Source organism: Scyliorhinus torazame, chromosome 12 (genome assembly GCF_047496885.1).
Source record: "Scyliorhinus torazame isolate Kashiwa2021f chromosome 12, sScyTor2.1, whole genome shotgun sequence".
NCBI lineage: Eukaryota > Metazoa > Chordata > Chondrichthyes > Carcharhiniformes > Scyliorhinidae > Scyliorhinus > Scyliorhinus torazame.
In genome coordinates this window covers 10,021,685-10,044,626 of record NC_092718.1, presented here as the reverse complement: position 1 = coordinate 10,044,626, position 22,942 = coordinate 10,021,685, and the positions used below count along the sequence as shown (strand labels likewise).

The window sequence follows — 22,942 nt, the reverse complement described above, 5'->3', positions numbered from 1 at the left end:
CTGGGTTATGGAGTGGTGAGAGTCATGTCAAAGCAATTTCTCTCAAAATGCCCTTGTGCTGCTTCTGGTGTAGGGTTGGGGAGCTTGAGAAGCTGTGTAGGTTCAGGCATCACAGAATGTGAGATGCCCAATGGCTAAGTACTGTGTAGCATGAACAGCAAGTTTAACATCTTAGTTAGGTACTTATGGCCTTCAATACCTGATGGCAAACAATTATAACTTGAGAGCCTTCTGTAAAGAGTACTCCTTTATTTCTGCTGGTATTTGTTTGCTCTGCCATTTGAATCCATAGATCCCAGCAGAACTATTCAACCAGCGGGGGCAGCATAATTAAATCCATGCCTGCCCTCAGACATCCCCATATGCATTTCCATCCGGAGCCCATGAGCAGAAATTTGAGACCAGGGACGATGGGTGATATGCCTGCCTTCCAAAGGCACTGAGACCAACTACAGCACTCAATTACCATCTAGTTTGGATTCGCTAACTTGACCAAGACAAATTATCAAGCATTGGATCATCCTCTCGTTATGGAATATATCTGTATGAAAATAGGACTTTATTTAAAAATTAAAATCAAACTGATCTATTAACAGACACCATGACTTACCAGTTCTACAAGTTTCTCTAAAAAGGGAATCAGTTTCAAAAGCTCGGTGTCATTCTTATCCATGAACCAGCTCTCAATTGGAATTCCGTTGGACAGCTGCGAGAAAAAGAGTGAAAGGACATTTTAACATGGCTGCAATGTGTACAGTGTTACACGCACTACTACAGCTCAAGCTGCAAGACAAAAACTCCCAACTTTCACACTAATTATACCCCCAACTGGACAAGCGGGCTCATTCAAAAGAGGTCACATGAAAAAGGGCAAATAAAAATAAGTCATAGTACTTTCAAGCTCAAAGCCAGTGAATACTCACAGAATATCTCCTCCACACAATAACACTCACAATCAGGAAGGCAGCCAGAAATTCCTGCAAAGTCAACACTAACTTCGCCAAAGTGTTGTGCGCATGAGGGCCGATACGTAGTCCATGTCACACAGACAAACACACCACCGCCCCCATCGAGGATAATGGTATCACAGTGTATTTACAGCACATAAACAGACCATTAGCCCCAACATATCCATGCCAGTGTTTATGCCCCACAAAAAGCTCCTCTCACCCCTTTTCAGTTATCCCCATCAACATATCCTCCTTCCCCTTTCCTCCCTTGACGTGCATCTACCTTATTCCCTGCAACTATTTCTAGTGGAACTGAGTTCCACATTCCAACCACTCTCTGGTTAAAGATATTTCTCCTTCTCCTGAATTCCCTCTTGAACTTATTGATGGTCAGCTTATACTTATGGCTCCTAGTTGCGGTCTCACCTGCAAGTTGAAACATCTCTGTATCTACCCTGCCAAACTCCTTCACTATCTTAAAGACCTCAAGAACAGAACAACAAAAGAAATAGGAGCAAGAGTAGATCATATGGCCCGTTGAGCCTGCTCTGCCATTCGATACAATCATGGCTTAATTTGTGTTACATACTCCATTTCCCCACATCCCTTAAATTCCTGATACGCTAAAAATCTATCTAACCCAGCCTTCAATGTGTTCAAAGCAGAGCATCCATAATATTCTCCTTACCTCAGTCCAAAATAATCAGCCCCTTATCCAGAGACCGTGCCCCCATATTTTTGACTGCCGGCAGCAGAAACTATCTCTCCGCATGCACCCCATCAAACAAACCACTCCCCTTCAGAACTTTGTGGATTTTTGAGCTCACATCTCATTCAGTATATAAGCCAAATTTACTTAGTCTCTCGTTATGTGACAACCACTTCATCCCAAGGGCCAACTTAGTGAACCTTTGCTATACTGCCTCCAATGTAAATATTAAGTTGTGCCCTTGTTTAAGAAGGGCAGCAGGGAAAAGCCTGGGAACTACAGACCGGTGAGCCTAACGTCTGTAGTAGGTAAGTTGCTAGAAGGTATTCTGAGAGACAGGATCTACAAGCATTTAGAGAGGCAAGGACTGATTCGGGGCAGTCAGCATGGCTTTGTGCGTGGAAAATCATGTCTCACAAATTTGATTGAGTTTTTTGAGGGGTTGACCAAGAAGGTAGATGACGGCAGTGCAGTAGACGTTGTCTACATGGACTTTAGCAAAGCCTTTGACAAGGTACCGCATGGTAGGTTGTTGCAGAAGGTTAAAGCTCACGGAATCCAGGGTGAGGTTGCCAATTGGATTCAAAATTGGCTGGACGACAGAAGACAGAGGGTGGTTGTAGAGGGTTGTTTTTCAAACTGGAGGCCTGTGACCTGTGGTGTGCCTCAGGGATCGGTGCTGGGTCCGCTGTTATTTGTGATTTATATTAATGATTTGGATGAGAATTTAGGAGGCATGGTCAGTAAGTTTGGAGATGACACCAAGATTGGTGGCACAGTGGATAGTGAAGAAGGTTATCTAGGATTGCAACGGGATCTTGATCAATTAGGCCAGTGGGCCGACGAATGGCAGATGGAGTTTAATTTAGATAAATGTGAGGTGATGCATTTTGGCAGATCGAATCAGGCCAGGACCTACTCAGTTAATGACGGCGCCGCTACCGATCTCACCTAAAAACTTTACCACGAACCCGGTGGTGGCGGCAACATTGAATATCTGGGGACAGTGGAGGCGACAGAGAGGGGTGCGGGGAGCCCTGGTGGGGTCCCCAATCAGGAACAACCATAGGTTCGCCCCAGGAAGAATGGATGGAGGATTTCAGAGCTGGTACCAGTTGGGAATTAGGAGGGTGGGAGATTTATTTATAGATGGGACTTTTGCGAGCATTGGAGGAAAAGTATAAGTTGCCCCGGGGAAATTTCTTGAGATATATTCAGGTGAGGGCATTTACTAGACAACAGGTGAGGGAATTTCCGTTGCTCCCGACACAGGGGATACAGGACAGGGTGCTTTCAGGGGTGTGGGTCGGGGAGGGCAAGGTGTCAGAGATTTACCGAGAGATGAGGGAAGAGGGGGAGGAGTCGGTGGGCGAACTAAAAGGAAAGTGGGAAGAAGAACTAGAGGAGGAGATAGAGGAGGGTATGTGGGCTGATGCCATAAGCAGGGTAAATTCCTCTTCCTCATGCGCCAGGCTTAGCCTGATTCAATTTAAGGTGCTACATAGAGCACACATAACGGGAGCAAGATTGAGCAGGTTCTTTGGAGTGGAGGACAAATGTGGGAGGTGTGGCGGGAGCCCGGCAAACCACGCACATATGTTTTGGGCGTGCCCGGCACTGGAAGGGTATTGGAAGGGTATTGGAAGGGAGTGACGGTAGTGATTTCGCGGGTGGTGAAGGCCCGGGTCAAACCAGGCTGGGGGTTAGCTCTATTTGGAGTTGCGGAAGAGCCGGGAGTGCAGGAGGCGAAAGAGGCCGACGTTGTGGCCTTTGCGTCCCTAGTAGCCCGGCGCAGGATCCTACTCATGTGGAAGGAGGCGAAACCCCCCGGACTGGAGGCCTGGGTAAATGATATGGCGGGGTTCATTAAACTGGAGCAGATAAAGTTTGCCCTGAGAGGATCGGCTCAAGGGTTCACCAGGCGGTGGCAGCCATTTCTCGACTACCTAGGGGAACGTTAGAGGGAAGACAGATGACCAGCAGCAGCAACCCAGGGGGAGGGGGAAGGGGAAGGGGGGGGGGTTTAGTTTAGTTTAGGTCAAAGATAAAGGGGTTTTGTTACTTGTGTATTGTTAAAAATTTCGGTATTGTTATTGTTGCGTTTGCTTTGTAAGAGGGGAAAAATTGTTGTTTGGGAAAAAATTTTCAATAAAACATATTAAAAAAAAAAAAGCATACGGAGTGTCTTACTACTCAGTAGAGAGGATGGGGGATGTGTGAAAAGATTAGTTCAGTCCATAAAAGGGTCATTCAGGAGTCTGGTAACAGCGGGGAAGAAGCTGTTTTTGAACCTGTTCGTGCGTGTTCTCACTTTTATATCTCCTGCCCAATGGGAGGTTGGAAGAGAGAATAGCCCGGGTTGGAGGGGCCTTTGATTATGCTGCCCGCTTTCCCCAGGCAGCGGGAGATGTAAACAGAGTCAATGGATGGGAGGCGGGTTCGCGTGATGGACTGGGCTGTGTTCATGGCTCTCTGTAGTTTCTTACGGTCTTGGACCGAGCAGTTGCCATACCAAGCTGTGATGCAGCCAGATAGGATGCTTTCTATGGTGCATCTGTAAAAGTTGGTAAGGGTCAGTGTGGACATGCCGAATTCCCTTAGTTTCCTGAGGCAGTATAGGCGCTGTTGTGCTTTCTTGGTCGTAGCATTGACGTGGGTGGACCAGGACAGATTTTTGGTGATTTGCATACCTAGGAATTTGAAGCTGTCAAGTATCTTCACCTCGGCACCATTGATACAGACAGGGGTGTGCACCATACTTAGCTTCCTGAAGTCAATGACCAGCTCCTTAGTTTTGCTGACGTTGAGGGAGAGATTATTGCTGTTAGATCATGCCACGAAGTTCTCTATCTCCCTCCTGTCTTCTGACTCATCGTTGTTCGAGATCCGACCCACTACCGTTGTGTCATCAATAAACGGGCAGATGGAGTTGGAGCCTAATTTTGCCATGCAGTCGTGTGTGTACAGGGAGTATAGTAGGGGGCTAAGTACGCAGCCTTGCGGGACCCTGGTATTGAGGTCTATCATGGAGGTGTTGTTGTTTATCCTTACTGATTGTGGTCTATGGGTCAGAAAGTCAAGGATCCAGTTGCAGAGGGAGGAGACAAGTCCTAGATTTTAGCGTTTTGATATGAGCTTGGCTGGATTCTGGTGTTTAAGGTGGAACTGTAGTCAACGAATAGGAGTCTGACTTAGGAGTCCTTATTGTCGAGATGATCCAGGGATGAATGTAGGGCCATTGACATAGCGTCTGCTGTGGGATGGTTGCGGCGGTATGCAAATTGCAGTGGATCAAGACATTCTGGGAGTATGGAGTTGATGTGTCTGGTGACCAACCTCTCGAAGCACTTCATAATGATAGATGTCAAGGCTACCGGACGATAGTCATTGAGGCACATTGCCTGGTTCTTCTTTGGCATCGCTATGCTGGTGGTCTTCTTGAAGCAGGTGGGAACCTAGTAACGGAGTAGGGAGAGGCTAAGATGTCCACGAACACACCCGCCAATTGGTCTGCGCGGGATCTGAGTGCACGACCAGGGACTCAGTCAGGACCCGTTACCTTCCAGGGGTTCACTTTCAAGAAGGCCGATCTGACTTCGGAGGCTGTGACGATAGATTAGAGTAAAATTAAGCCAGCTGTGTGATAGCAGTCTTGTGAAACTTCTTGGGTGTATCTCATATGAGATGCCTGGTCTCCCCACAGCAGCTTGGTTGGGATCAGGAGCCTGCACCACTAAGACTTACTTAAGTTCTCAGATAAATGCTTGGAAATGTTAAGAGGAGAAATAGGTCTGTGCCTCAGATACAACTTGCCACATCCAACCTCACTTGGGCACTCAGTTATTCATCCTGAAACAAATGATTTTAATACTATTCCTACGAGGCAAGCACCAAAATAGTGAGAACACAACTCTGAGCTCTCTAAGCACTCCACTCTGTATCTTGCCTCTATTCAATGATTATTGCACTGACCTGGTACGCAAAGGCTTGCGGAGAGTTGTCAATAATGATTGTTTTCGAAAGATCTCGTCCAAGGATACTCAAATCCTTTATGTAGTTTCCCTGCACACACACACAATGCTCACGGAACAACCTGTGCCTATGTGACAAAGTACATTGAAGAATAAGCATAACAGTGGACATGAGTGAAGATTAAGAGGATACAGTCAAAATAAAATATCTTGAAGCCTGAATGCACATGCATTAAAAAAATTTTTTTTTTAAATTTTGAGTACCCAATTCATTTTTACAATTGAGGGGCAATTTAGCGTGTTCAATCCACCTACCTTGCACATCTTTGGGTTGTGGGGGTGAACTCTTTTGAACAGTAAAGGAATGAAGGGTTAAGGTGAGCGGGCGGGTAGGTGGAGCTGAGTCCAGAAAAAGATCAGCCATGATCTTATTGAATGGCGGAGCAGGCTCGAGGGGCCACTCCTGCTCCTAGTTCTTGTGTTTGATCATAGTATGAGCAACGAGGCCGATAGGGCTTTAAATCAATCTGAAATCAGGCAGGTTTCTGCACCATGTTGGTACCTCATTGACCTTCGGACAGCACACATTGGACAAGGACAGGATTGTGTCCGCAAGGTGCTCTGTGACCAAATCTGCACTTTGGATTAATGCAAAGAATGATCACTTTGCCAAGGAGGAAGGAAAGAGTAAGATCCAGCACTTTCCAGAGGAAAATTGAGGGGGGGGAAAGAAAAAAAATACCTCAAGATTCCTAACAGTTAACCAATTTGTCAGTTTGGCTAACTCCTCAATCCTACTTTTAAAATAAAATATATGAGAGAAGGACCTACTGTAAGCTACTCTATACTGGTGGCTCCAGAGTGGAGTTGGGCAGGGTACTTCCAAAGCTGCTTTAATAAACTAAATTTAGTGCATCTCTACCACAAATCCCGAGCTTCATTCAAAACACTGTTTGTTGCTTAATGAACACGAATGTCAAGACTCAAAATATTGGCCTTCAGATGGAACTTCATCACTCATTTACAGATGACTTGCTGTCTTCAAAATCATTAATCTAGACAGCATTGACAGGAAGAAACGATCCCCATTGATGGAAGGGTTGCGAATCAGAGGACACCGATTTAAGGTGAAGGCCTTTTTTTTGTTTTTACACAGCAGTGGTTAGAATCTGGAATGCGCTGCATGAGACAGCAGTGGCGGTGCATTCAATCGTGGTTTTCAATAGAGAATTGGTTAAGCACTAGAGAGAAAATTTGGAAGGATACAGGGAAAGAGCAGGGGAGCGGGACAAGTAGAGTTACCCATGCACAGCTGGCAGGCGAATGGCCTTCTGTGCAATAACCATTCTGAGATTTCATACAGCACCTCTAATGTAAGTAAAATTTCCCCAAACCAATTCACAGGAGTGCAGACAAACAAAGTTTTACACCATTCAACATAAGAAGATATTAGGACTGATAGCATAATTCTTGGTCAAAGTAGTAGGTTTTAAGGAACATCTTAAAGGAAGATTTTGATGGGGTCAGGCCCAGGCAGCTTAAGGCATGAAGTCAACAATGGAACAATTGAAATCAAGAATATGCACAAGGGTAGAATTGGAGTGCAGCAAAAATCTCCAGTTCTCATAGATTTTGTTTGTGTGTGTGTGTGGGGGGGGGGGGGGGAGCGCTAATGCTCCTTTTTCCCTCAACATTCTTGTTCACTATACCACAACCACTCCGCAGGCACTTACCTGACCAGTTGTTTTTTAGGGTCCAGAATATTCAGCAATTTGTCTGCATAGACTTTTTTGGAGGCAGTGAACAGGATAATCTGCAAGATAGTCAGGAAAAGATTACAATGTTGCATCTGCTAATGTCTGATTTTTCAATTTCTCTGTACTTAATCACAACAGCAGTATGCATAGTACAAATAAATACTTTATTTTTCAATGTTAGGCGCAAGGAACCTCATGCAAAAGTTACAAAAAAAACAAACAATTTAAGCCAAGAATGAGGCAAATATAGAGATTATTTGGGGTGAATAGACCACCGAGCAGCCTCGAGCCCCTTTTGCAATCAAATTGGAACTTCAAACTGGGCTTCTTGGGTCGGTCTGATTTTCAACTTGGCCTATACAACACCCTTTTACTTCAACAAGGCCACATGTGCAAATTCTAACTGTTGCTGCACAGCTGTTGTGAACCAGCAAGGTCAGAGCAGCACTTTGTGGTGGGCAGAAAAAACAGAACACAAACCCCATTTAACCCAACTCAAAATGGGCGGCACGGTAGACAGTGGTTAGCTCAGTTGCTTCACAGCGCCAGGGACCCGGGTTCAATTCCCGGCTTGGGTCACTGTCTATGTTGAGTCTGCACGTTCTCCCCGTGCCTGTGTGGGTTTCCTCCGGTGCTCCGGTTTCCTCCCACAAGTCCCAAAAAGACGTGCTGTTAGGTAATTTGGACATCCTGAATTCTCCCTCTGTGTACCCGAACAGGCGCCGGAGTATGGTGACTCGGGGATTTTCGCAGCAACTTCATTGCAGTGTTAAGGTAAGCCTACTTATGACAATAAAGATCATTATCAAAAATGTGCAAGTTGTTGAAAACGTTATTGCGTAACATTTCTTAGTGCGCTATTTTACGCCGAGCTGCAGAGATGTATTAGTCTTTTTTAAAAAAGGGTTGGGTAGTTTGGAAAATATTGAAGTGATGATAAATGTCTATGGGAATGTAATAGCTATAACTGTTCACCTTTTTTTCTTTACAAATTCTTTTCAAACTTACCTCATAAATCTGAGACATCCGTTCCAGGAATTCCCGAAAGAAGGGTCTCAACCTTACGTAAACCTATAGCAGGACATATGGAAAAAGTTATTGCATTTTGCAACAATGTAAATAAAAATACAATAAGGATTACATCAAGGGCTAAAGAAGCATGAGCATTATACACAATGAACAAGTCATTCCTCTAAAGGCCACAAAAATATAGGTATTTAAGAATATGAGGGAGGAAGAGTCAGAGAAGGAAGGAGAATATCAGCTTGTTCGAAGTTTACTATTTTTCTATGAATATGCCCCAAATGAGTTGTGCTATGAGTTCAAGGATTCCCCCTTACAACCAAGAAATGACTTGGATAAGAGTATTGAGAGCAGTTTTGGGCCCCTTTTCCAAGGAAGGATGTGCTGGCCTTGGAAAGGGTCCAGTGGAGGTTCACAAGAATGATCCTGGAATGAAGAACTTGCCATATGAGGAACGGTTGAGGACTTTGGGTCTGTACTTGTTGGGAGTTTAGAAGGATATGGGGGGATCTTATTGAAACTTACAGGATACTGCGAGGCCTGGATAGAGTGGACATGAAGAGGATGTTTCCACTTGTCGGAAAAACTGGAACCAGAGGACACAATCTCAGACTGAAGGGACGATCCTTTAAAACAGAGATGAGGAGGAATTTCTTCAGCCAGAGGGTAGGTGAATCTGTGGAACTCTTTGCCGCAGAAGGCTGTGGAGGCCAAATCACTGAGTGTCTTTATAAGACAATAGATAGGTTCTTGATTAATAAGGGGATCAGGGGTTATGGGGAGAAGGCAGGAGAATGGGGATGAGAAAAATATCAGCCATGGTTGAATGGCGGAGCAGACTCGATGGGCCGAGTGGCCTAATCCTGCTCCTATGTCTTATGATTCTTCTTTTCGAGTTGGAGTGTCTGACTCATCGGGGCTGCTGGCAGTTGTTGGTGGGTTTGTGTTCTCATGAAACTTTTGCTGATTAAAAATATTTTTAAAAACTGAATGTGTCCTTCTTGACCATCAAGACCTGAAGAGGGGCTTGAACCCAGAGCTTCTGGCTCAGAGGGAGGGACGCTACCCACTGCGCCACAAGACCACCGACCTCCTTCTGACGCACGATTACACCAGTACACATTCGGCAGCAACATCCTTACCATCATATTATTCAATTAAACATGTTCTTCCCTCTTCTCCCTTAAGACACAATCTCCTGTTGGATTACTGTCCAAGTAAGCCCAAGAGTACCTGGCCCATTTGGTCACTATTATGCAAATACCTGCACATCATCCATCAATGCCACACATAGGACACCCCAATGAAACTTGCTAAGTTATCTATTGCCGAGTCTTGACTTCAGAGATACGTTCCAAGACTGAATAGGCAAGGAACACAAAAGGATCAAATGCAGCTCTGCATCTCCTAAATTTGGCAGATACACTCCAAATATGTTTATTTTACCTGGTAAATTACATCTTGGAAAAGGACAGGAAAGGTCAATGCCGCATCATCCAGTTCATTGAGACTGCAGTGCACCAATGTCTCATCCTGTCAGGGAAAAACATTTGGAAATATAAAACACCAGCAAACTTCAGGGAATGTGGAAATTAAATTGGGAGTTTAACAAATTGCAACTCAAGTCAGGATTTGTCAGGAGAGGATTGAGCGAATAGATGGTAACTTTTTTAAAAAACCATTAAAGAAATGTAACCAGCCTCCAATTTTCCAGTCCAAATCAAGTATAGGAGAGGCAATAACTTGAGAACATTGGTTAGCACTGCTGCCTCACAGCGCCAGGGAACAGGGTTCAATTCCGGCCTTGGGTGACTTTGTGTGTGGAGTTTGCGCGTTTCCCCATGTCTGCATGGATTTCCTCCAGGTGCACTGGTTTCCTCCCTCAGTCCAAAGATGTGTGGGTTAGGTGGATTGGCCATGCTAAATTGCCCCTCAAGTGTCCAGATGTGCAGGTTAGGTTACAAGGATAGGGCAGGGAAATGGGACTAGGTCGGGTGCTCATTCCGAGGGTCGGTGCAGACTTGATGTGCTGAATGGCCTCCTTCTGCACTATAGGGATTCTATGAACATGTTTGAATCCAGAAATTCTGCCTGTTACTGGCAGATGTTATTGGGATAACATCTGCCCACAGAGGTCACAGTTGCCTCTGTGGGCAGATGTTATCCCAATTCACTCTTTCAAAAACTAAAATCATTAATCTTACACATACAAAAACAAATATAACAGAGGTCAATTAGTATGTAGGTATCACATTCTATGATGTTAACTTTTTACATAATGAACTGTAACGTCTGTTTCACTACTCTTTCTTATTTGATATGTCAAACTTGATATGATTTTATTCATTGAAAAGTACACTTTCACTCACCAAGTCTAGGACCAAAGAGAATTCAGGTGTACTTCTGGTTTTAAGTGGCAGGGCTGGTTTCCGACTCAGCTGCTCCTCTGTTAGCGGTGGCACATGTTTGATGAAAAAATAACTATCAAGCAAACAGGAAAAAAAACTATTAAAATGCATGGGAAAAAACCCATTCACAATGGAATTAAAGCCCAATAGGTTGCAAATCCTAAACGGCAACTTTAAAAATAACAGGCATCTCCGCTGAACACAAGAGTCATTACAACACAGGAGGCCATTCAACCGATCATAGAACATAGAAAAATACAGCACAGAACAGCAAGTCCATGTCAGCTCAGTAGAGCAATTCGGCCAGTGCCATTACCGCGTTCTTTGCCTGTAGCCCTAAACGTTTATTTCCGTCAAGTGTCCATCTTACTTTCTTTAGAAATTGATCTTCCCTTAGGGCTCATTTATGGGTACTCATGTTTTCATGTGCAGCTAACGTTTCAAACCTCCTAGCGGGATTGGTGAGCTGACAATGTTTACGCACCGCCATGAGCATCACATCACCAATGAAGTAGAAACTGCTGTTGGGGTACTAAAGTCAGTGTGTGAGCATATGTTTATGGAATCTATCAAATGCTACTACCTTTGTGTAGGACGTGGAATGTATTCGGTAAACCAACAGTACTACCGTTCATGATTAATTTTAAAAAGCCAGGAGGGGAAACAAAAGAACACTTGTTTTTTCTAGAATATTTAGTGATAATGTCAACAAAAGGTTCCGACAATCATCAAACATTAATTTCAAAGATTTGTGCACGAGAATCTTAATTCTGATAATGCTGTTCTTTTTTACAGTGACTGAGATAAAACATATGGTGCTTTAATGAGCATGGAAGAACATCCATAATTCCCTCTATACAAAATAATAATTTCAACCATCAGGAGCTGCTGTACAGCAGACAGTTGTTTGTCCACACAGTGGGGACATGTCAATCACTACAGGCAGCTAGAGTGAACTGCCAGACAGCGAGCAGCATTAGCAGCAATCTAGGAAGAAGCAACTCAGCCAGTGATGGTCCAGCAACCACTGAAATTAAATGAAAAGGAAATGAAAATCGCTTATTGTCACAAGTAGGCTTCAATGAAGTTACTGTGAAAAGCCCCTAGTCGCCACATTCCGGCATCTGTTCGGGGAGGCTGTTACGGGAATTGAAGCGTGCTGCTGGCCTGCCTTGGTCTGCTTTCAAAGCCAGCGATTTAGCCCTGTGCTAAACAGCCCCTGCATGGGGCTGATGATGACATGGAAAGAAAATAAATTGAGGCGAGTTACTAAGAGGATTCTGTGTTTAAGCAAAACGCATGACGGCACAATGAAAATAAGCTACTGGAAAGTATAATCAAAAAACTGAAAGCAAAATACTGCAGTTGCGGGGAAAAAAAGGCAAGAAATGTTGGAATCATTCCGCAGGTCAGGTAACGGATAGCAAGATGTTGGTAAATATTTTGGTAAATGGATATACAAGACAGTCAGTGCCACAACTCGACCCACGTGATTTGTTGCAATAAAAGGTTAAAAGTCAAAGTAGCAAAAGCAGTTAACAGATCAGAAAGAAATGCTCACTAAAATATCAACTTCATGTTTATCATTTGGAATGTGATATGAGACTGTGCACTTATACTCGGCCCTCTGTTGGCTAGATAACAATCTGAGCAAGTTACTTCTTGCAAAGTGTTAACTGCATGTTAGCTGGTACAATCTAATGCGATAAAGTCAGTGACTTTCATTATTTGCTAAAATCAATAATCATGGCTAATTGCTAACACAATAAAAAAAATTGTCAGAGGAATTTATTAGCTAGCTCTGTCATTTTCTTTACATCCGAAACTGTAGCATCAACAGATCACACACAGGACACTATTCCTATACTCTTGTGTCAGCCTTGGCTCAGGAAGTAGTATCCAAGTTAGAAAGTTTGAGTAAATGCCCCACTTAAGGAACTGGAGCATAAATAAAATCAGGCCAATACTTTCGGGCAGTATTGAAGGTGTACAGGTGCCGTCTTTTGGATGAGAAGTTAAACCAACCTCCCGTCTGCTCTCTAAGGTGGTTATAAACAATCCCATGGCAGCATTCCAAGAACAGGGAAATCATCACAACAAATGCATTATCTGGTCATTATCACAATATTGTTTGTGGGACCGTGCACAAAATTGGCTTTTGCATTTCCTACAACAGTGTCAACGCTTCAGAACTATTTAATTAGCCGTCAGGTGCTTTGGGATGTATAGAGGTCATGAACATTCCTGTATAAATGCAAGTTCTTTTTTAAGCACATGCGCCACTATATGTTAGTTACTTCACCACTGCTGCACTGTGGTTAATGTCCACATCTGTAGATCAAAGCTAGATTTCAAAGTACAGACTCTTGCAGGGAGAGGTCAACGTCTCACTCTAGTAAAAGCAGCAATACCAGCCCATCTTTAAATGGCATTATGTATTCCCACACATAAAAGTACCACCAAACTTAAATTTCACAACAGAAAACGAATAAATGCTGAAAGATACAAACAAGAAAAATCAACAGCATCCAAAAGGACTTTTCTTATCCAAATTTCTGCAAGAAATAGACACTTCAAGCATTTTGTTCTTATTTTGATTACCATTGTCTTTCGATTTTTCTTAACCTCAGCTGCCTGACAGTTAGAAACTCTCTTTTTCTTTTTCTGCAGACTCTCACTATTAGCACTCAGTATAATCACAACTAAAATGATGACTTTGCCAGAATGGAGACATTGGCACCACGCGATGCATTTTTGTCATAATCGTAGCATTTTTCTCTCAGCATCCACTCGCTTTGCAACCGCTCCAAAACCAAATCAATGTAGGTCAGATGTGATTTAATTTAAAGGGTTTAACACAGTCTAACTCAAGTTCAAAGTTCATGGCTTTTAATTTACCTTGCAAAATATGTATACTCATTGGCGTTGTGCTATCTAGGGGCCAGTGTTCAATTCTTGCATTAGCACAAAGCCACACAATGATAGGCTTGTAGAGTTATGATTTTGCCTTAAAATCTACAGTAGAGGTTTTAAGAAATAGAAGCAAGAGATGGCCATACGGCTGTTTGCGCCTGCTCCACCGTTCAATAACGTAATGGGCGATCTCCACCTCAACTCCACTTTCCAGCCCCATCCTCACGTGAATCTCAATAAAGGTAACTATGATGGTCTGAGGCACGAGTTGTCTATGATGGACTGGGAAACATTACTGAAAGGAAGGACAGTGGACAGGCATTCAAGGAACGGATAGGTGAACTCCAAAAGTTGCTTATTCTTATTTGGAACAAGAGTAGAAAGGAAACAGTAGCCAAACCATGGCTTACAAGGGAAATCAGACATAGTATTAGATTCAAAGATAAGGCATACAAGTTAGCAAGAAAAAGCAATAGACCCGAGGATTGGGAACAGTTTAAAATTTAGCAAAGGCGGAGCAAGGGATTGATTAAGAAGGGGAAAATACAATCTGAAAGTAAGCTTGCGGGGAACATAAAAACTGACTGCAGAAGTGTCTAAAAGTATGTAAAGAGAAAAAGACTGACAAAAACAAATGTAGGCCCCTTAGTCAGAAATGGGGAAATTCATAACGGGGAACAAAGAAATGGCTGAGGAACTAAATTCATACTTTTCTGTTTTCACAAAGGAACACATGAATAATGTACCAGAGGTTCTGAAATAAAACACCCTTTAGTGAGGAGCTGAAGGAAATTAGCATGAGTAAAGAAATGGTTTTGGGGAAATGAATGGGAATGAAGGTGGGTAAATCTCCAGGGTCTAATAATCTTCATCCCAGAGTACTTCAGGAAGTATCCCGAGAAATAGTAGATCTATTGTCGGTTATTTCCCAAAATTCTTTGGACTCTGGAATGGTGCTTACAGATTGGAGGATAGCTAATATAACCCCGCTATTGAAAAAGGGAGGTAGAGAGAAAACAGGGAGCTATAGACCAGTGAGCCTAACGTCAGTAGTAGGGATGTTGCTAGAGTCAATTATCAAGAATTTCAAAGCACAGCATTTGGAAAGCAGCGGTGCAATCAGACAAAGTCAGCATGAATTTATGAAAGGGAAATCTACTGGAATTCTTTGAAGGTGTAACTCGTAGAGTTCATGAGGGAGAACCGGTGGATGTCAGAATTTACAGTGCAGAAGGAGGTCGTTCGGCCCATCGAGTCTGCACTAGCCCTTGGAAAGAACACCCTACTTAAACCTGCGCCTCCACCCCATCCCTGTAACCCCACCTAACCTTTTTGGACACTAAGGGGCAATTTAACATAGCCAATCCACCTAACCTGCACAGTTTAGGACTGTGGGAGGAAACCGGAGCAGCCGGAGGAAACCTACGCAGACACGGAGAGAAAGTGCAAACTCCACAGTGGTTTATTTAGACTTTTAGAAGGCTTTCAACAAGATCTCACATGACAGATTACTATGCAAAGTTAAAGCACATGGGATTGCGGGTAGTGTCTTGAGATGGATAGAAAGTTGGTTAGCAGACAGGAAGCAAAAATTTGGAATAAATGAGTCTTTCTCCAATTGGCAGGCAGCGACTAGTGGGGTACCGCAGGGATCTGTGCTAGGATCTCAACTGTTCATATAATATATTAATGATTTGGACGAGGGAACTAAATGTATCTCCAAATTTGTAGATGATACCAAGTTGGGTGGGAGGGTGAGCTGTGAGGAGGATGCAGAGTTACTTCAGCGGGATTTGGACATGCTGAATGTACAAAGAACAAAGAAAATTACAGCACAGGAACAGGCCCTTCGGCACTCCCAGCCTGTGCCGATCCAGATCCTTTATCTAAACCTGTCTTCTAAAAGGACAAAGAAAATTACAGCACAGAAGAAGGTATATACATGGTAGGTGCAGTATAATGTGGATAAATGTGAGCTAATCTGCTTCGGTAACAAAAATAGGACGGCAGATTATTATTTGAATGGGTGTAAATTTAGAGAGGCGGATACTCAACAAGACCTTGATGCCCTTGTGAATCAGTCGCTGAAAGTCAACATACTGGTACAGCAGGCAGTAAAGAAGGCAAATGGTATGTTGGCCTTCATAGCGAGAGGATTTGAATACAGGAGTAGGGATTTCTACTGCAATTGTATAGGGCATTGGTGAGGTCACACCTGAAGTATTGTGTGCAATTTTTGTGTCCTTATCTGAGGAAGGATGTTCTTGTTGTGGAGGGAGTGCAGCAAAGGTTTACCAGGCTTATTCCTGCTATGGCGGGACTGTCATATGAAGAGAGACTACGTTGATTAAATTTATAATCATTGGAGTTCAGAAGAGTGAGAGGGGATCTCATAGAAATTTATAAAATTCTAACAGGATTAGACTGGGTAGATTCAGAAGTGTCCTGATGATGGGTGAGTCCAGAACTAGGGGTCATAGTTTGAGGCTAAGGGGTAAACCTTTTAGGACTGAGGTGAGGAGAGATTTATTCACCCAGAATGGTAAATCTGTGGAATTCACTACCACAAAAAGTAGTTGAGGCAAAAACATTTTGTAATTTCAAGAAGGAATTAGATATAGCTCTTGGGGATAAAGGGATATGGGGGGGGGGGGGATCAGGGTATTAAACAACAGCCACGATCATAAGGAATGGTTTAAAGGGCCGAATGGCCTCCACCTGCGTCTATTTTTTATGTATGCTTTCATGAGTCTTAAACAAGACATCTCTCAAACCACAACTTCACCCAATTTTCTGTAGGCACAAAATTCTTTTGGCTACTCAGGATGAGGAAACATAAGAACAGGAGAAAGCCATTGAGTGCCTCAGGCCTGTTTTACAACTAGATCCTGGCTGAACTGACAAATGATTTTGGTTCTATCTTCACTATAGTGCAGTGATAGGCAAGTGAGTAGGCCACATGAATGGCCCTCCTGCACCTCAGTGGGCTGCAAGATTGAAACTGGGCTCTCCACAAACCATGAGCACTTGAATAATATTGAAAACATTTTATACACGCTGAATATTTCATAGCGTGTTACGAAAATGTTTAAATCATTCATATGTTAATTAATAGAAAGTAAAGTCGCCAGAGTCCCAGATGACTATAGACTGCTTTCTCCTTTGAGGGGGAGAGCTGACTGGTGGTGATTTAACCCGAGGATCACCACATCGCAGGTGAGGGGCAAGGTTGAGAAGGCGGGGTCTTCATGAATAACCTCAGCCGTACATGGATTAAACCAGCAGTATTGGCCTCACTCTGCTTCACATATCAGCTGTCGAGCCAACTGACCCCGGGTCTCTGGATTACTAGTCCAGTGACAACACTCTTGAATAATAAGGGGATCAGGGGTTATGGAGTTGATTAAATGGTGTTGCAGACTCGATGGGACGAATGGTATAATTCTACTCCTATGTCTTATGGTCTTAATACCACTTTGCCACCGCCGTTTCCAAAACGAAAGTGGGGGAAACTGCAGGTCAGATAGCTTAACATCTGTCATAGGGAAAACGTTTGCGCGATTATTGAAGAAGCTACAGCACAGCACTTGGATAAGACCATGAAAATCAGACAGTGCCAGTTTGGTTTTGTGAAAGGGAAATCATGTTTAACCAACTTATTGGGAGTCTTTTAAGGAAGTAACGGTTGTGGATAAAGGGGAAATAGTCGATGTACTGTACTTAGATTTCCAGATGCACCGCATCAAAGGTTATTGTGGAAAATAAAAGCTTATGGTATGAGGGGGGGGGGGGGGTAATATATTGACATGGGATAAAAGATTGGCTGCTAACAGGCAGCTGAGAGGAGGCATAAATGGGTCTTTTTGTGGCCTGCAAGTTTGAAATTGGGCTCTCCACAAACCATGAGCACTTGAATATTGAAAACATTTTATACATGCTGAATATTTCATAACATGTTATCGAAAATGTTTAATCATTCATATGTTAATTAATAGAAGTAAAGTCGCCAGAGTCCCAGATGACTGCTTTCCCCTTTGAGGGGGAGAGCTGACTGGTGGTGATTTAACCCGAGGATCACCACATCGCAGGTGAGGGGCAAGGTTGAGAAGGCGGGGTCTTCATGAATAACCTCAGCCGTACATGGATTAAACCAGCAGTATTGGCCTCACTCTGCTTCACATATCAGCTGTCGAGCCAACTGACCCCGGGTCTCTGGATTACTAGTCCAGTGACAACACTCTTGAATAATAAGGGGATCAGGGGTTATGGAGTTGATTAAATGGTGTTGCAGACTCGATGGGACGAATGGTATAATTCTGCTCCTATGTTTTATGGTCTTAATACCACTTTGCCACCGCCTTTTCCAAAACGAAAGTGGGGGAAACTGCAGGTCAGATAGCTTAACATCTGTCATAGGGAAAACGTTTGCGCGATTATTGAAGAAGCTACAGCACAGCACTTGGATAAGACCATGAAAATCAGACAGTGTCAGCTTGGTTTTGTGAAAGGGAAATCATGTTTAACCAACTTATTGGGAGTCTTTTAAGGAAGTAACGGTTGTGGATAAAGGGGAAATAGTCGATGTACTGTACTTAGATTTCCAGATGCACCGCATCAAAGGTTATTGTGGAAAATAAAAGCTTATGGTATGAGGGGGGGGGGTAATATATTGACATGGGATAAAAGATTGGCTGGCTAACAGGAAGCTGAGAGGAGGCATAAGTGGGTCTTTTTGTGGCCGGCAAGGTATAACAAAGTGTTGCGGACCTCAAAATTTTACAATTTATATAAATGACTTGGAGGAAGGGATTAAAGGAATGGTTGTCAAATTTGCTGATGACACAAAGAGGTAGGAAAGTAAGTTGTGAAGAGGACATAAGGAGTCTACAAAAAGATATATATAGGTTAAGTGAGTGGGCAAAGATCTAGCGAATAGAGTATAATGTGGGAAAATGTGAAATCAACCACTTTGGGAAGGGAAAGAAGAAAAGTATATGATCTAAATGGTGAGAGATTGCAGAGCTCTAAGTTAGGGCTTTTCAAACTGCAGGTCATGGTTGTGGGCAGGTGTCGGGAGGGTCACAGAACGATCAGTCATGGCATTTACAATCATGGGTGAAGCGGCCAACGGCCATGACCAGTGTTTAAGAATGCCAGGTGCGACCGGCTTTTAAGTTGAGAATGCTGGCCATGAGGGACCAGTTTCCAGTCACGTACGGATGATTTTCTTGCTCCAGTTGCTGAGCGCCTCGACTGTCCTCTCGGGCGCCATGTCTGGGGTGCTGAATGCCCTCAATAGTGGCTCTCATGTGGAGCTGAGCCAATACGGAGATCAACACTTTTGGGGAAGCCGATATGAGCAGGACAAATTACTGAGGTCAACTACTCTCTCTATGTTGGGAATTTGTCGGTTTATATTACCGAGGAACAGATATACAAACTCTTCTCCAAGAACAGTGATGTTGAGCAACTCATCATAGGTTTGAACAAAATCAAGAAAACTTTGCACGAGGGAGGTCATGTCTCACTAATATAATTGAATTTTTTGAAGAGATAACAAAAATGATTGACAAGGGAAGGGCTGTGGATGTTGTCTACATGGACTTTAGTAAAGTCCCTCATGGCAGGCTGGTGCAAAAGATTAGATCACATGGGGTCAGGGGTGAACGAGCTGGATGGATCCAGAACTGGCTGGGCCATAGAAGACAGAGGGTAGCAGTGGAAGGATGTTTTTCCGCAAGGAGGTCTGTAACTAGTGGTGTTCCGCAGGGATCAGTGCTGGGACCTCTGCTCTTTGTAATATGTATATAAATGACTTGGAAGAAAACGTAGCGGGTCTAATTAGCAAGTTTATGGATGATACGAAGATTGCAGGAGTTATGGATAGTGATGAAGATTGTCAGAGAATACAACAGGATATAGATAGTACTGCAAAATTGGGCAGAGAAATGGCAGATGGAATTTAATCCGGACAAATGCGAGTTGATGCTTTTTGGTAGATCCAATTCAGATGGGAGCTGTAAAATAAATGGCAGAACCATCAGGAGCATAGAGACATGAGAGATCTGTTGCGTGCAGGTCCACGGATCCTTAAAAGTGGCAGTATAGGTGGAAATGATGGTAAAGAAAGCATATGGCATGCTTGCCTTCATAGGACGGGGTATCGAGTATAAAAGCTCAAAAATTATGTTATAATATAGAGCGTTGGTTAGGTCACATTTGGAATAGTGTCCCCAATTCTGGTCACCGCACTACTAGTAGGACGTGAAGGTTTTGGAGAGAGTACAGAACAGGTTTACCAGGATGCTGCCTGGTATGGAGGTTCAGTGGAGATGTGCGGGGGAAGACTTTTACACAGATGGCGGTGGTGGTCTGCAATGCACTGCCAAGTGAGGTGGTTGAGGCAGATACGTTGGCGACCTTTATGACTGATCTGGATAAACACATGAACAGAAGGGGCATAGAAGGATACAGGTGGTTGGTTGGTCTAGATAGGACACGCGATCAGCACAGGCTTGGAGGGCCGAAGGGCCTGTTCCTGTGCCGTATTGTTCTTTGTTCATGCGGATTCTGTTTTGTAGAATATTACACACATAGTGTCGCTGAACAGAACATGAGATTTATTAATGGAACATGCTTGGATGATCGAATAATCAGAACAGACTGAGATACTGGTTACATAGAAGGCAGGCAGTTTGGGCGAGTGAAATCTGGTGGTCAGGTATGTGATGGATATAGGACAGATTATGATGCTGGCAGAGATGGATTTGGAAAACTGGTCCAGATGCAGAAAGTCCCAGAGCCGAGACAGAAATTCTAGACTTTCACCAACTGTGCATTTGAGATAATGAAGTTAAAATCTTTATAAAAACATGGGATTGAGGGACTAAATTTGTTTGGATGTTTCTTTGTATGAAGCAAAGTCTTTTTCTTTTTAAATTTAGAGTACCCAATTCTTTTATTCCAATTAAGGGGCAATTTAGTGTGGCCAATCCACCTACCCTGCACATCTTTTTGGGTTATGGGGGGTGAGACCCACGCAGATACGGGGAGAATGTGCAAACTTCACACAGACAGTGACCCAGGGCCGGGATCAAACCTGGGTCCTGAGCGCTGTGAGGCAGCACGAAAAGCAAATTCAATTAAAATATTTCAAAAAAAGAGAATGTACAAAGATATGGGGTCCAAGTCCACCCTTTGCAGAATTCTGGCTTAGGTGCAATGGGCTGAAGGCCTACTGTAAAATTTTACAATTAAAGGCAGCTTGTTCACAAGAATGATCCCTGGAATGAAGAACTTGTCGTATGAGGAACGTTTGAGGACTCTGGGTCTGTACTCGTTGGGAGTTTAGAAGGATGAGGGGGGGATCTTATTGAAACGTACAAGATACTGCGAGACCTGGATAGAATGGACATGGAGAGGATGTTTCCACTTGTAGGAAAAACTAGAACCAGAGGACACCATCTCAGATTAAAGGGACGATCCTTTAAAATAGAGATGAGGAGGAATTTCTTCAGCCAGAGGGTGGTGAATCTGTGGAACTCTTTGCCGCAGAAGGCTGTGGAGGCCAAATCACTGAGTGTCTTTAAGACAGAGATAGGTTCTTGATTAATAAGAGGATCAGGGGTTATGGGGAGAAGGCAGGAGAATGGAGATGAGAAAATATCAGCCATGATTGAATGGCGGAGCAGACCCGATGGGCCAAGTGGCCTAATTCTGCTCCTATGTCTTGGTGTTGTAGGTTACATTTCTACGCCTCAACCACCTTTCGAATCAGCAAAATGAAAAATGTATCAAAACTGATCTATATTTGTGTTAAAAGAATGACGTTAATTTATTTAGCGTCTTTCACAACATTAGTACACCCTAAAACAACTATCAGCCAATGAAATGCTTTTGAAGTGCAGTCACTGCTGTAATGTCCAAAACACAGCAGCCAATTTACACACAAGTTCCCACAAATAACAATGCGATAATGAACAGATAACCTTACCCACTGCTAAAATTACACTAACAACCAATTTATCAGTCAGGCTCATATCGTGGCTCACCTATGCTTGCCAGAAGCGACATAAATGCAGGACCCTGTCCTCTGCCAACAGAAAAAAAATATCCAGCCATTGCCCCTTTTTCAATTAAACAAAAGCACGAGGATAAAGATTTATTAAGAGGGGAAACATAGAGGGTGAGATTAAACTTGCATGCAACATAAAAAGCTGACAGTAAAAGCTTCTGTAAGTACATAAAAAGAAAAAAATATAATGAAAGCAAATGTAGGTGCATTACAGTCCGAAACAGAAGAATTCATAATAGAAAACAAGAAAACTGCAGAACTATTTTCATGTTCTATCTTCATGGAGGAAGACACAAATAATTTCCCAGAAATGCTAGGAAACCAATGGTCCAGCGAGGAGGAGGAACTGAAGAAGTGCTGGAAAAAGTGGAGAAATAAATGGGACTGAACGCCAATAAATTCCCAGGGCCTGATAATCTACATCCCAGGATACTAAAGGAGGTGGCCATGAAAATAGTGGATGCGTTGGTCGCCATCTTCCAAAATTCTGGAACAGTCTCAGCAGATTATAGGGTGGCAAATGTCACCCCACTATTTAAAAAATGAGGAGAGGGGGAGAAGGTAAACACCGTTCACCAGACTGTTTCCTGGGATGGCAGGATTGTCGTACGAGGAGATTGGGTCGACTAGGCCTGAGTTCACTGGAGTGTGGCGACTAGGGGATTTTCACAGTAACTTCATTGCAGTGTTAATGTAAGCCTACTAGTGACAATAAAGATTATTATTAACGAACTTAAATAAAAGCTGAGGGGATCACTGTTCCCCTGGTTCTCTGGCAATGCCTTGACCATCAGAGTTCATTTGCAGACCCTTCTCATGCAGTATAAATTGTTGTTCCCTTTGGAATGTGGCATTCTTGCAACTGCCTGATAAATTCAAGACAAAAAGTTTGGACAGCGTATCTCTTTTTTCAGCAATATCTGTTTTTTGATATTGATTTGAGGCCAGACCTGAAGAAAACCTCCCCTGCTTTTCTTTAGAATAGTGCCATAGGACCTTTAATATCTACCCGAGGGAGCAAATGGGGCCTTGGTTTAATGTCTCGTCAAAAAAGACAGCACCGTAAATAGTGCAGCGCTACCTCAGTACTGTAGTGCAATGAAGTGTCAACCTTGCCTTTTGTGCTCAATCCTGGAG

General features: G+C 43.3%; 1 protein-coding gene and 1 pseudogene across 3 annotated transcripts in view; one reads left to right on the top strand and one right to left on the bottom strand.

Moving 5' to 3' along the window:
• The window catches only part of LOC140387385 (CTD small phosphatase-like protein 2), a 106,202-nt gene that overhangs the window by 4,999 nt on the left and 78,261 nt on the right, over positions 1–22,942 (bottom strand). For 2 of the 3 annotated variants that reach the window (XM_072470401.1, XM_072470402.1), the window contains 6 exons: positions 10,780–10,891; positions 9,857–9,943; positions 8,396–8,458; positions 7,364–7,443; positions 5,632–5,758; positions 611–706 (listed from right to left, as the gene is read on the bottom strand). In XM_072470401.1, coding sequence (XP_072326502.1) covers positions 611–706; positions 5,632–5,758; positions 7,364–7,443; positions 8,396–8,458; positions 9,857–9,943; positions 10,780–10,891 — 565 coding nt within the window. The remainder of the gene's footprint in view (positions 1–610; positions 707–5,631; positions 5,759–7,363; positions 7,444–8,395; positions 8,459–9,856; positions 9,944–10,779; positions 10,892–22,942) is intronic. The other variant, XM_072470404.1, reaches the window with a different exon arrangement.
• LOC140387143 (nuclear cap-binding protein subunit 2-like) lies at positions 19,002–20,551 on the top strand (annotated as a pseudogene).